At 36.0% G+C, this 14,374-nt stretch overlaps 1 protein-coding gene and 1 long non-coding RNA gene across 3 annotated transcripts; one reads left to right on the top strand and one right to left on the bottom strand.

Annotated features, from left to right (window-relative positions):
• Nucleotides 1-2,635: 2,635 nt before the first annotated feature.
• Nucleotides 2,636-10,295, bottom strand: LOC120086209. Of its 2 annotated transcripts, XR_005484165.1 has the most exons (4): nt 10,154-10,295; nt 9,569-10,034; nt 5,740-5,851; nt 2,636-3,371 (listed from the first exon to the last, which is right to left on the bottom strand). It is a non-coding gene; the product is annotated as an uncharacterized LOC120086209 (long non-coding RNA). The 2 variants fall into 2 exon arrangements; XR_005484164.1 differs by having other exon boundaries at nt 2,636-5,851.
• On the top strand, nt 5,858-10,566 carry LOC120086206 (LRR receptor-like serine/threonine-protein kinase IOS1). Its single transcript, XM_039042744.1, has 12 exons — nt 5,858-6,160; nt 6,248-6,785; nt 6,884-7,356; nt 7,451-7,589; nt 7,662-7,733; nt 7,819-7,890; nt 7,973-8,053; nt 8,179-8,593; nt 8,677-8,803; nt 9,418-9,480; nt 9,558-9,756; nt 9,952-10,566. The coding sequence occupies exons 1-12, from the start codon at nt 6,079-6,081 to the stop codon at nt 10,364-10,366; spliced, it is 2,676 nt and encodes an 891-aa protein (XP_038898672.1). The 5' UTR covers nt 5,858-6,078; the 3' UTR covers nt 10,367-10,566.
• Nucleotides 10,567-14,374: the final 3,808 nt, after the last annotated feature.

The following is a 14,374-nucleotide window of genomic DNA, read 5'->3' as shown; positions in this document are numbered from 1 at the left end:
AAAATAGTAAACACTAACAAATAGTAAACATATGGTAATAAAGAGGGGATTTGAAATAGTAAATAACATAGTTATGTGTAGGTTATACTAGTTAGAAGGGATTATTAAACATTCAATCCATTTTGAAAACTTATTTTAAAAAAAGTCCAAATAATTGGATATTTTCATATAAGGGATTTAATGCAATTTTTTGGACCAAAATAACCCTTACGGTGGTCGACTGGATAGAAAATATGCATTGGAAAAATCTTTTCATATTTACGAAGCAACTTTACTGTTGGAGAGAGAAATTGCATTTATTGTAGACTATTAATTAGTTGAGATTTTCTTCCCATTTTCAATCGGAGAGAGAAAATACATTTAATCTTATTTTATTTTTAAGTTAACGTATTGATAACTGGATGAAATGCTAGTTATTATAAGCCTTTTATTTAGAATTATAAGGACTAATAAGTAGAAAATACGGTGATAATACTTAGAATTTGCGAAAAATTGAGTTTGCTTCAATTAGCACCTAAATCCTCATTGACCCCAATATTATGCATTACTCCGTGCCAAAGTGTCTATTTTTGTAGCTATCGCAGGAATCAAATGCATGCGATAGAAATAAGTAAGTAGACAAACGCATGCGCTGAAGCCAGGCTACCGCAAAGACAAACGCTTGCACTGAAAATCGAGTTATCGCATAGACGAATGCATTCGGTGATCGAATGTGTCAATCGCATGGAAGTTGCGGTGATCAATTGGAGATTGCGGCCACGGAATGACAACCATAATAGAAGGACGATCGCAAGATGGGTAGAACGCGTTGATACGTCAGCTGAATCAAGCTCGGACGCATACCTTGGGAGTATAACAAGAAAAGACGATATGACATTGCTCATACCATGACAAAGGCAGTAGTGAGACATAACGCATTCATGATAGCTATCGGCATTTAAACCCTATAAATAGCCCCTTGGACCTTCATTTCAAAGCATCCGAACTTCTGACTCAAGGCAGAGGTTTGCGATCACAGATGAGAGCTTAAGCAAGATTTTCAGTGAGAATTCTTCACCTCCACAAACCAGACCGAGTGACAACCGGAGCTTTCGCTGGAGATAGAGCTCGAGAGAGACATCTCCATCATTCATCCATGGCACCACTGACAGCCTTGACGCAGAGTCCTTCATTTCTCTTCTAACCTCTGTATTGTATTACATTTTAACTTAAGATATTAAGACATTTTGTAATCAATGCATCTCTTGATTCCTTTAATGTCATCTTCTTCATCATCTTTATCTTTATCATCATTTACCTTCATCGTTTATTTATCAAAGGCGATCGCATACTTAATCGTGTAGCCTAGAGATAGGACGCATGTAGCAACCCACCGAGAGGTGTGCGTTGTGCGAGTATAGTGAGTTAATCCTCTGTGCTTGGTGAAAGGCTTGTCTATGGGTTGTTGCGTTGCTTCTATAAGTTAAATAGCCGCGTCTAACTGCCTGAGAAGGTAAGAGATGGAACACACTAAAGCTAAGTATGCATTGTTCCTAGAGATAGGCACAATCTTATGCTCAACGCAACCATGCACTATAGAGATATATCATGCGGTTGACCACCGAGAGGTGTGTGATGCGTTAGTGGGATGAGCTGGGATTATTCGAGCGATTTAAGATAATAAACATTACTATGCGTTAATGGTTGTTGTGTATCTACTTATTCTCATCGCAAGTCTTCTATTACTCAATCTGTTTGGTTAGGAGTAGGAGTACGTGTGTAAATTCATTAAACTTCTTCTTTTTTTTTTTTCATCGCCTCAAACGCATTGCTTCACAAGCATTATTGAGTGACAAGTCCCTGTGTTCGACCTCGGATTACCCAACAAACTTGCGTTTGCGTTATACTTGGCGCGAGCGTAAGAAAACTTGTGATAGGAACGCATGGTCATTGCATACTAGATTAACGTATTTTCATTCTAACGCATGACCTCAGACACATGGGCGTAAACGCATAGCTTAAGCCATGTCTAACGCATGATTGTGTGCACAATCTCATCCCTAATTTTCCTTCCAACACGTATCAAGCAATTAGTTTTACTAACAGATTCATTATCATTTTTAAATATACTTTAAAACATTGTATTAGATATTTGCAAATGTTCTAACTAATATATGAAATACGTTGGTAAATATATTTGATATGCACTCAACTACAATTGGTTTCACGACAACTTGTTGATTTTTCTGGTAGATTCATTGTTATTTTTTAATATACCTTAGAATATTGTATTAGATGTTTACAGACATTCCATCCAATATATGAAATATACCGGTTGTACTATTATATTTCATATAGATGGTTGTACCATTTGAAAGTTTTGATATAACATTATCTATATGACAGTATAATATATAAATTACGAGTATATATTGTTTAACCAAATTCCTTTATTAGTTCTAACACAGTATAAAAATCATAGATTGAATCAATGTTCTATATAAATCACAATATACATCATAAACTAAATTTATATCACAGTATATATCATAAATTAAAAGTAGGTATAAATAAAGCAAAATATCTCCCATTCAACATAAAACATACATAAAATGTATACATCATAAAACCAGAAATCTAAATAAAGAAATCGTTCTCATTTATATAAAATAAACGAATATGTAAATCACAGTATATATTTTGTATGTTTAAGGTTACAAAAAGTAGAAGAGGAAGTTTCGCCTTGGTTCTTCTTGGATTGCATGCGCAAGAACCCTCTCGTCTTCATCCCATTGTGTCTTTCGTCGGAGTCTATTTGTTGCTGATTTCAAACAAGCGGCGCAATCAACCTTCGATTTTGGTGAGATCGCACCAACCTAGCAATTGTCGTCGTTTGACAAGCCTCTCTGAATCTCCATGTCGTTCTCTAAACTACATCATGGGTGTTGCCATCGTTTGTTTGAAATCACCAATCTAGAAGTTCTCGCCATCCACCATCATTTGAATTGCTCTTGTCGCTTGATAAATGTGCTATATAACTCCACTTAATTTGAGATTATCCTAGGATTTTATGTGTTTATTTTGCTATTTTCTAGGTTTTGAGAATTTAAGGGATAAAATGGGACATTAGTAGCGAAATGAAGCTAAAACGAGCCAAATTGGAGGTTAATTGCATCAACTGGGAATTAGAGGCCAAATGACCAAAATGCCCCTGTGTTGTATTGCAACCCTCCATTGGTGTAGAGCTACGCTCATTGGCAGAGGCATCACATCGCTCAAAGCGTCACGACTCTACCTCTACATTGCATTGCTATGCTGAAAGGAAGTAGTGGAAATAACAGGCCAGCGTTGCAACGTTGCCATCAGCACTACGACGCTACAAACTCCAGACGCTGCGACATAAAAAATCCTTTAGTGTTGCAACGTTTTGCCTTGTCTATAAATAATTTGCTTTGAATTTAGGTTAAAGGGATGAGAGATTAACCAATTTTTATACCTTTAGGCTCGGCTTTGGTCTTTCTTGGCCAAAACCCTAGAGATTTCTTCATGTTTTGCTCTATAATCGTTATTTTGGCATCAAGATTCATATATTGACGAACTATTAAAGGCCCAAACATCGTTTGAGGTTTGTTGGACACTTTTTATGGTTTAATGAGATTTTTCTTGAAATGTTTATGAGTTTTCTGTTATTCGTAATTGTATCAATAGCATGATTAATTTTAATTATAGTTATAGTTTTGATTGCTAGCTTTTCTAGGATCACCCAATAACGATAGATAAACTGCCTAGGGAATAAAAATGTGTTAGGTTAGATTTGGCCAATTTAATCTAATGTTCTAATCAATCCAACTACTCAATGCAATTAGCTAAGTGAACAAGCTTGCGTGGCAATACTTAGTTAATTTAGGAATCGACATCATCTTAATCGACGAAGGTAATCTCGTGTATCTTTCTCAACCTATTTTATTTTCTGCACTTTTAATTCATGTCAACTCAATCTTAAAACCTCTCCATTTTTACTTTCCAAAGATTTATTTAACTTAGAGAAGTTTCATCTTAAATGTATTCTCTCTCCGATTGAAAATGGGAAGAAAATCTCAACTAATTAATAGTCTACAATAAATGCAATTTCTCTCTCCAATATTAAAGGTACTTTGTAAATATGAAAAGATTTTTTCAATGCATATTTTCTATCCAACCGACCTAAGGGTTATTTTGGTCCAAAAATTTCATTAAATCCCTTATATGAAAATATCCAATTATTTGGACATTTTTTAAAATAATTTTCAAAATGGATTGAATCTTTAATAATCCCTTCTAACTAGTATAACCTACATATAACTATGTTATTTACTATTTCAAATCCCCTCTTTGTTATCATATGTTTACTATTTGTTAGTGTTTACTATTTTCTGCTATTACAATGTTTACTATTTTCTACCTAAACTAAAATAGTTTTTGCTTCAAACACAGACTATTATAACCATGGAGGTGTTTGGAACTAAGTTGGTTATTACAGTCTTATTATAATAAATGGGTTATAATAGTTTGTATTTGAGATGCAGACTATTTTAGTCTGGATAAGAAATAATAAACACGTTAACAAAAAGAGAGAAATTATAAGTAAGAAATAGTAAACACTATAATAAAAATTATAAACACTATAATAAAGAGTGATTTAAAATAGTAATATTATAATTAATTGTAAGTTATAACAATTGGTAACACCAACTATTACTATTGGACCCCTGAACTTGGAGTGGGCTATAATTATAGCCCACTCCCACCGACTTAAAGTTGGGGACCTAAGCACTCCCTTACATACAGACTATTATAACCCATAGACACTACTGACTATAGTAACTAATTCAGCTCTCCAAACACCCCGTGTTTCTTTAATTGTACCTATCCATAACTTAACTAGGTGATTTTTCTAAACTGGGGTAAATTTTAATCAAAATATAAAGCCAATAATAATAAACAACATAACATTTAAGCTTCTAGAAATTAGAAGTGATCGTCATCTAAAATACAATAATTAAAGATTATACATTATTCTTATTCTTAAGGTTCCAATTTCATCTAAATCAAGCATAACTCAATTAGTATATAAGTGTTAGTAATCATGGATTTGTGGTTCGAATATACCTGCCCCAATTATATTAAAACAAAAACATTTGAATTTCAACCCCAAATTATTGGGGGAAAATCATAATAACTATTAAATAAATTTAATTTTGCAAAACTACAAATACCATTAACAAAACTTCATTTTTTTTTTCATAAACATCAAAAGATATTAATGTATAGAGTTTTTTTTTACGAGTGACCATTTTCAAATTGCTTTTGTTTACGTCACATCCCACTACTGTTTTTTTTTTTTTTTTTATATATATATAATGTATCACGCTAGAGGTGACCATATCTATGTAGCACTAACGCGATGATCATCTCTATTGCGATCTCCATTTTTCTATTGCGTTTTCCTTATTTTTTTTCTCAAAGTTTGTTGTATTTTGGGTGAGAAAAATAAGTTCGTAATAGAGATAGATCGCATTCGAGCTACACATGGTCATTCCTAACACGATACATTAGAATGTGTACCGTTAATTTGTTGTGTTTTCCTTAATTTTTCTCACACTTTGTTTTTTTTGGATAGAAAAATTAGAAATCGCGATAGAGATAGCTATCGTGTTAGGACTACCATAGATATGGTCATCCCTGACGCAATACATTATAAAAAAGGGTTAGAATTCATACTTTGTCGGGGATGGATCATCAATCATAAACACGCTTGAAAAAGAATCATCCATACAAAAACCTTTTAATGTATATCCCTTGGTCAATGAAATTATTGTAAATTCACCTGCAACTAAAAATAAAAATAAAATTATTAATACATCTGCATACATATGTATACTCAAGCTTAGCTAATTGAATTTGACCTGGTCCAATTGTATCTATAAGCTGTCACACCAATCTAAAAATGTCAATTAAGTTAAATCTTTGTTTATTAGTGAAAACTACATATACTTGTTGCAAATCATCAATTATAGTTATATAACTCAACGAAAATCAAATTAAGAAGGTAATCTAATCATGGATGTTTCAACATATTTGCTCTTTGCTTTTCTGAGTGGCCTAGCTCTTGTCAATCTTGTTCAAGCTCAAGGTCAATTAGGTATGTATATTTATCTTAAACTCGGTCTAATTAACGCTTGTTTCTTCATACAATTAATCAACTAAGTTTCATTTGTTTGTATGTTAGGCTTCATAAGCTTAGATTGTGGATTGCCACCAAACACAAACTACATTGAACCAACAACAACACTTCAATTTACTTCTGATGCTGCTTATATAAAAAGTGGTGTAAGCAAAAGCTTATCCTCTAATTATAACCAATTTCTATATAAACAATATCATCATGTTAGAAGCTTTCCCCAAGGACGTAGAAATTGCTACGATATAAGTGTAAAAAAGGGCACCAAGTATTTGATGCGAGCAAGTTTTTTCTATGGAAATTACGATGGGCTCAGCCAACTGCCGAAATTCAATCTCTACTTAGGAGATAGCTTATGGAAGATGGTGAATTTCACTGATGAAAATATGGATACCACAGTAGATTCTATACATGTAACCTTAGACAATCAAGTACAAATTTGTCTCGTCAACACAAACACTGGAACTCCATTCATCTCTTCATTGGAATTTAGACCTTTGCCAAATGAGACTTATAAGGTCTTGACAAGATCATTGTTGCTTTCCTACCGATTAGATATGGGTACAACAACGAACCTCACATACAGGTTGGTTGCAAAGGAACTTTATTTCTATAATACATGTACCATGTTCTAATCAGGATACTCATAATTCTCCTAAAAAATGTGTCTCAACTTCTCTTCAGGTTTCCTAATGATACATATGATCGATTTTGGGTGCCTTACAATTGGGGCGAGTGGACAAGCATAAGTAGTGCACTTACAATAGATCCAAATACCTACGAGCCAGGGTCTATTGTCATGGAAACTGCAGCTATTAGAATAGATACAAAAAAGCCCCTGGAAATTTGGTGGGAGACTGAAGATGAAAACACACAGTATTATGTATACATGCACTTTGCTGAAGTTGAAAAACTCCAACCCAATCAAACAAGAGGATTCAACATCACCTATAATGGGAGTGTTTGGTATGGTCCTCTCATTCCCGACTACTTGTCCACAACAACGATTTTTAGCCAAGGACCATTACCAACACCAAAAAAAAAGCATCTATTCTCACTCATACCAATCGAAAATTCAACACACCCTCCAATCATAAATGCCATGGAAATTTATTCGGCAATAGATCTGTTAGAGCTAACGTCAGATCAAGGAGATGGTATTTACTAAATCTTATTCTCTATCTTAAAATTCTCCTTTCACCATTGACGTTTAAGCTGATTCTAATCCTTGTATGGCAAATGAATAATTAGTGGGTGCAATAACAAGCATCAAGTCAACTTATGGAATAGTCAGAGATTGGGAAGGAGATCCATGCGTTCCAAGAGCATACCCCTGGGAGGGTATAGCTTGTACCAAAACAAATGGAACTGTTCCTAGAATCGTGTCTTTGTAAGCAACTCACGACCAAATATTCCTTCCTAACCATTTACATGAAATAATTAACCTTTTTTTCTTCTTCAGGAATTTGTCATCAAGTGGATTGGCAGGAGAGATTTCTCAAAGTATAGAGAATCTACAAATGCTACAAATATTGTAAGTAAATGGTTAGATGTGTACAACCCCTACCTTGATAGGAACTACTATAGAGATTTCATTTAACCAGTTTTGATATTTTCAGGGACTTGTCAAACAATGACTTGACGGGAAATATCCCAGATTTTCTGTCTAACTTATCAAACCTTGAAGTCTTGTAAGTAACAGGCATAACTCAACATGAGTGGTGGGATTTAAGATGCACAATATTAAAATATCATTGATTTCTCTTTTTACAGAAAGTTAGATAACAACAAGCTCACAGGCTCTGTTCCATCTGAACTCCTCAAGAGACACGATAATGGTTCATTATCGTTAAGGTCTAATTCCTAATTAACAAAAACTTTTGCTTTATGTTAACATAATTGTAAATTTGATGTGCCTTCATAGACTGTAATCTTCTCATCAAAACACGAAACTGATTCGCATATTTTCTATGAGATAGTGTTCAAGGGAATCCAAATCTAGATTGTACATCAGATTCGTGCAAGAGTAGTAGTAAGAAGAAGACTAGCGTCGTTATTCCAATTGTAGCATCAATTGGGGGATTGATACTCATCATTGTAGTTTCAATCATCATCCTTTGGATTGTTAAATCAAGAAAGAAACGGCGCAATGAAACTGTTGTTCCAAAGGTGGATCCCTCAGGAACCAACGACCAAATAAGCGATCACTTGTTGGAGACAAGGAGGCGGCAGTTCACATATTCAGAAGTCTTGAGGATGACCAATAATTTCGAGAGAATTCTAGGAAAAGGAGGTTTTGGGATGGTTTACTATGGCACCATAGATGACACTCAAGTGGCCGTGAAGATGCTTTCTCAAGCTTCCGGTCAAGGTTATCAACAGTTTCAAGCAGAGGCATGTGGATATCACTAAAGTTTATCTCTAAGTAGTCAGCTTCATCCCTATAATACATCAAAGTATTGTTTTCCATATTGCAGGTTACACTTCTTTTGAGAGTTCACCATAAAAACTTGACAAATCTTGTGGGGTATTTGAACGAAGGAGACCGCCTTGGTCTCATTTATGAGTTCATGGCCAAAGGAAACTTAGCAGAGCATCTTTCAGGTGATCTACTTGAATTAGCTAAAGAAAAACTTCCACCCTGGTTCTATATTTTTTAAAATTGTGCATGTTTCTCATCATTGTTTACAATAGTTTTCAACCGTCAGAAGAAAACATTTGTATTCATAGTCAAATTAAAAAAAATTATAATAATAAATAAATAAAGTTTTAAAACTATATTTTTTGGCTTTCAAATTTTGCACTGGATTTTGAAAACATTCCTTAAAAGTAGAATGAAAAAAAAAAAAAAAATTCTCTTATAGGAATGTTATTGGGGTATTATTAGGATATTTTAAAGGTATATTAGTAAATTAGATAAGGAGGTTGTTATGGAGTGGTAAGAAATAAACGGAGCAGAACGGAGGAGAGTAAACATCATTTTGATGAATTAGGGCTCGCTAGGTTTATCCTGTAGTGGTTTACCTTTTATATTTTAATATCATTTTAGTTTGGTTTGAATTTTATCAAATTCATAGGTGGAAATAGTGTTTATAAATTTAATTTTTAAAAACCAAATATTTATAATTTTCAACTCAGGTTTTGTAGATCAGCCCAAAACCCAAAAAATTGACACAAGTTTTTTTTCCCCCTTTTTCCAACTTGTCAAACTCAAACAGAAACGAGTTCGTATGTCTTAAGTTGGCAAGATAGGCTCCGGATAGCCATGGATGCAGCACAAGGTAAATTGAATGTTTCACATGAGCATTTTTTACAAACACCTAAACGACATAAGACAATTTCTAACTATCCAAAACAGGATTGGAGTACCTGCACGACGGTTGCAAACCACCCATAATCCACAGAGATGTGAAAACAACAAACATCTTATTGACAGAGAATTTCCAAGCCAAACTTGCAGATTTTGGTTTATCCAAAAGCTTCCCAGTAGATGGCAACAAGACTAACAACTACATGTCCACCATTGTTGCTGGCACCCCTGGTTACCTTGATCCAGAGTAAGAACAGGATCCAAATTTGATTCACTCCCTCCCAATTTCCAAGTCAATATGATCTCTTTTGCATCTTAGATTAAAGAATATGAACCAACGAAACAATAAATTCTACAGTGACCCAACATGATATCAAAGTAGAAGATCCTATTTAGTATTTTCGAAACCCTAATAAATTTAACCTCATGGCTTGTCTTTCAGCTACTACTTATCGAACAGGCTGACGGAGAAAAGCGATGTGTACAGCTTTGGAGTGGCTCTGTTGGAGATAATCAGCTGCAGACCTGTGATATCAAGAAGTGAAGAAAACGTTCATATCAGTAAATGGGTAAACTCGATGGTGGCTCAAGGGGACATAAATGGAATAGTTGACGAAAGATTGGGAGGAAAATATGATGCTAACTCAGTTTGGAAGGCAGTGGAGGTGGCGTTAAGTTGTGTATCTGGGAACTCTGCAAGAAGACCGACGATGAACCAAGTGGTGGCCGAACTGAAAAGTTGTTTGGCCATGGAATTGGAACGGACGCCGGAGAGTCGAGGTTTCGATTCGACGAATTCCGTGAACATGATGTCCATTGTTATGGATTACAGTGAAGCCGCTCCAATGGCGAGGTGAAAAATTGTTCAATTTCCGATGGGGATTCCAGGATCATGTTCATTTGTGTTGCATTGTAAAATATTGAAAACTTGTACCTCCTCGTAAATTTCAATAGATGTAGCTTCCTGCTTCCCATCTCTTGAAATGGTTTGGAGTCTGGACGATAATTTTTTTCTTAGCATGTACCCGATGCGTTTGTTAAGTTGATTTTTATTGGAAAAATGGGTTTAAATATTAGAGAACTTGTGTCAAATCCAATGAGTCAATTTTACGTATATTTATTAAAATGAATCAAATAACATTAATTTTCTATTAATGGGTTTTCATTTTTTTTTAAAAAAAAACGAGTTTACCAAAACCCAATTAGAGTAATTCTTATAAATAGGGAAAAAAAAACAAAACTATTTACAATTTGTAGCAAGAAAATATTAGGTTTCCTTGTTTTTTGAAATTCGTGTGTTATCTTCGTCTCGATTTGAAATCTCAGCTTCGCCGATCGTCGATCTTCCTCAACGCCTCGTCGATCTTCTTCATCGAATACTGTCTTCCTCGACCACGGTACGATTTTTTTCTATTTTCTACGCTTGCAAGTGTACATTTCTTCCTTGATTTTCTTCTTTGATTTTTTGCATGCGTCCGTCTATGGCTTCTTCCCCGTTGATAATGGATTCTTCTATCCTTCGTCCATCATCGATAATGGATTCTTCGCTTCCCCCAATTTCTTTTCTTCTGTCCTGCGCTCTTTCTTCTTCTTCTCTTCTCTTATTTTCTAGGTTTTTAGATCATTCATATGATGTAGGCTTTCTTCTTATTGTTGTTGTTCTTTTTTAGGTTTTCAGCATATTAGAATTTTATCAATTTGGTTGTTGTATTTGCATTCTTTTCAATCTTTCATTAATTTTTATTATTCTTTATTTTTTATTTGTTGTTGCGCATATAGATAGTTTTTCAATCTATCACTATCTATCAGTTATATAAAGTGATAGAGCTCTATCACTGATAGATAGTAAGTCATAGAACTCTATCACTATCTATCACTTGGGATATACTGTGATTGAGTTCTATCATTGTCTATCACTAATAGACAGTAATAACACTCTATCACTATCTATCAATGATAGACAATAATAGAACTACTGATGGACAATGATAGAACTTTGCACTGATAGACAGTGATAGAGCTCTATCACTGTCTATCAGTGATACAAAGTGATAGAACTCTATCACTTTCTATCAGTTATAGACATTTATGGAGCTCTATCACTCTCTATAATAGTGATTGAGCTCTATCACTAGTGATATACTATGATTGAGTTCTGTCATTGTCTATCACTGATAGACATTGATAGCACTCTATCACTATCTATCAATGATAAATAATGATAGAGCTTTGCACTGATAGACAGTGATAGAGCTCTATCAATGTCTATCACTAATATAAAGTTACCGAGCTATATACATATTAACATCTTTCTTAGACAATATTCTTTTCCTTTTATTGCAGTAATTGATACTATGGTTGATATTCCTGTAGTTATTTTTTATGGTGGACAGTGGACTCATTACAATTCTTATGAGAATTATAGTGTTGCTGGAGTTTTTGTTGGTGATATGATAGACTTCAATGATTTAGTTAGTTTAGACTTTAATGGTTTAGCTAGTTTGATATTGGGTGAAATTCAGTTGGATGTTTCGATAGATTTATCAGTATTATTGGATTTTGGTCAAACTAATATTGAATATGTATTCCAAATAAAGCAAGATAAGGATGTCAGTTGGTATTTGTCTTTGGCTAAAGATTCAGGGACTAGGCATTCTTTAGTACTCATGTAAACCTCGTACTCTATTTTCCCTACATAAGTGAGTAATAGGCATGCTAAGCAAAGACTGAGGATATGTTAAAGTAAAGTTGTGAAAGGAAGTGAAGAAAGTAGGAAGATGGAGGAAGAAAATTCTAAGTGTTGGAAAACCTAGTCTCTAGTGAGTTTTAGATAGCTTAGCAAGAGAGAAATTTGGCTAAGTGTTTCCATGGGCATTGGCCTTATGTTAAGCGTTGAGGTAAGAACAATGGGCGATGGTCTTGCTCTTTGAAGTTAGGTGGGCCATTTGATGGCTAAGTGTCAGCCATGAGATATTAGGATGCGTTGATGCGACGAGTAAGGAAAAGTGTGTGTTGACGCACGGACCTTGTCAAGGCTATGTTGAGCGGCAGCTAACGGTTGTCAAGGTTCGTGTGGCATATGACTAAGTGTGCTAAGCGAGACATTAATGCGCTGAGGCTTGGAGCAGAGCATGCAGCAACCAAGTCCTTTTGAGGACTATTGGGCGCATAGTGGGCGTGAAGGAAGGTGCTAACGACAGGTTAGGAGTTGGTCGCAAGAGGTATAGGCATTGAGCATAGGCATGTGCAAGACCGATTCATGTTGAGGTTAACTTGGGCAATGATGAGCCCAAGACATAGGTAAGGCCACCAAGCGCTGAGGCTGGGCGTGCGTGCTGACCAGTGCACGACAATGAGCACAAGGTTGGGCGCAAAATGATGAACACAAGATGCTAGGTATGCGATGTGCATTGGAGCTATGCAATGAAGCTAGGAAGCATGCAATGAGGTATGCGATGTGCACTAGAAGACTGTGTGGTTGCTTGGGAAGCGTTGGCAGCATTGGCGCAAGGCACCTGAGGTAGGCGTTGCTCGATGGTTATGATTGAGGAAGGCTTATCACCTGGTTGGTGATGCGTTGAGACTAAACTATGTGTGGGCTAAGACATGCGTTGGTCTAGAAGCATACGACCATAGGAGGGATGCGATAGCCTCAAGGTGAGTTATGCATTGGCCAAGGTCTGTCTCTTATACACATCTAGATGTGTATAAGAGACAGAACTATGTGTGGGCTAAGACATGCGTTGGTCTAGAAGCATACGACCATAGGAGGGATGCGATAGCCTCAAGGTGAGTTATGCATTGGCCAAGGTTGGGTGATGCACCGTCTGAATGAGGCATGCAACCAAGTGATTGCAAGCCTTGGCTTGGAAGTTGAGCCTGGGGTTGATGACCAAGAAGAGAGGATTAGCTTAGACCACTATTTAGTTGAGCCAGCTATCATGCTTAGGATTTTTGTTATCTCTTTAAGGATGAAGTGGCAACTTAACAACCAGGGGATAACATGCAACTGCTAGTATAAAAGGGAAACTTAACTTTAAAGAGAGGGTTTGAGCAATTCACTCATGCAAATGGAGTGATTCCAGTGCCATTCAAACCCTGAATGTGTCTAGTTGATGATGCTAGAAGGAAATTCCAGAGGAATCGGGTTGGAGATTGAAGAATCCGGCTGAAGGTTGAGCTCTCAGGTAAGCTCGGGCCAGTCTTGTTGACTTGAAGATTCCAGCCAAACCACGAGGAGTTCTAAGCTGAGATTTTAAGGTAAGCTTGATAAGACATTTTAGAGAAAATTTGTAGAAGGAAATTTCTTGAGAAAAGGTCTGTAAAATTAGTTATTCAAATTGTAAGTTGGATCTGGAAATCTTGAACAAGTAGGTAGCTGCTTGGGTTGAACAAGCAAGCAGCTTGAAGGGCCAGACAGTGATATTGGTGAATGCACGCATTGAGGGCTGAGTTGCGTGCAAGGGATGAGTTGGTGCAAGGACACGTTGAGATGCATTGGACCATACATCGCATGTTGAAGCCATAAGCACAAGAGAGTATTGTGTGGGTGTTGAACTATGCGACAGTGCAAGCGGAGCTGTGTAGCTAGGCGTGCAAGGTGTTAGGCACAAGGTTGCATTGGAGCGTGTTGGCGCACGACTGGACGAGCGCATGAGGCATGCATTGATGTGCCACAAGTTGGGCACATTCGTTGAACGATTGGCACAAGGGTTAGCTAGGCGTTGGGCCATGCGATAAGCTGAGTAGGCGTGGAGGAGGCTTAAATGCTGGGCGTTAGGAAGGTGTTGTCACCTAGTCAAGTTAAGGCTTAAGAAATTCGCTAAGTACTCAACGTCTAGTAGTACTTGCCATTGGAAGGTAAG

Source organism: Benincasa hispida, chromosome 9, assembly GCF_009727055.1.
Source record: "Benincasa hispida cultivar B227 chromosome 9, ASM972705v1, whole genome shotgun sequence".
In the NCBI taxonomy this organism is placed as follows: Eukaryota; Viridiplantae; Streptophyta; class Magnoliopsida; order Cucurbitales; family Cucurbitaceae; genus Benincasa; species Benincasa hispida.
The sequence above is the reverse complement of the archived record's forward strand: the minus strand, read 5'-3'. Positions and strand labels throughout refer to the sequence as shown.

Coding starts and splice junctions, on each gene's coding strand:
- LOC120086206 (XM_039042744.1), top strand. CDS start 6,079: ATGGATGTTTCAACATATTTGCTCTTTGCTTTTCTGAGTGGCCTAGCT. Junction 7,590..7,661: donor GTTCCTAGAATCGTGTCTTT/GTAAGCAACTCA, acceptor TTTCTTCTTCAG/GAATTTGTCATCAAGTGGAT. Junction 9,757..9,951: donor CCTGGTTACCTTGATCCAGA/GTAAGAACAGGA, acceptor CTTGTCTTTCAG/CTACTACTTATCGAACAGGC.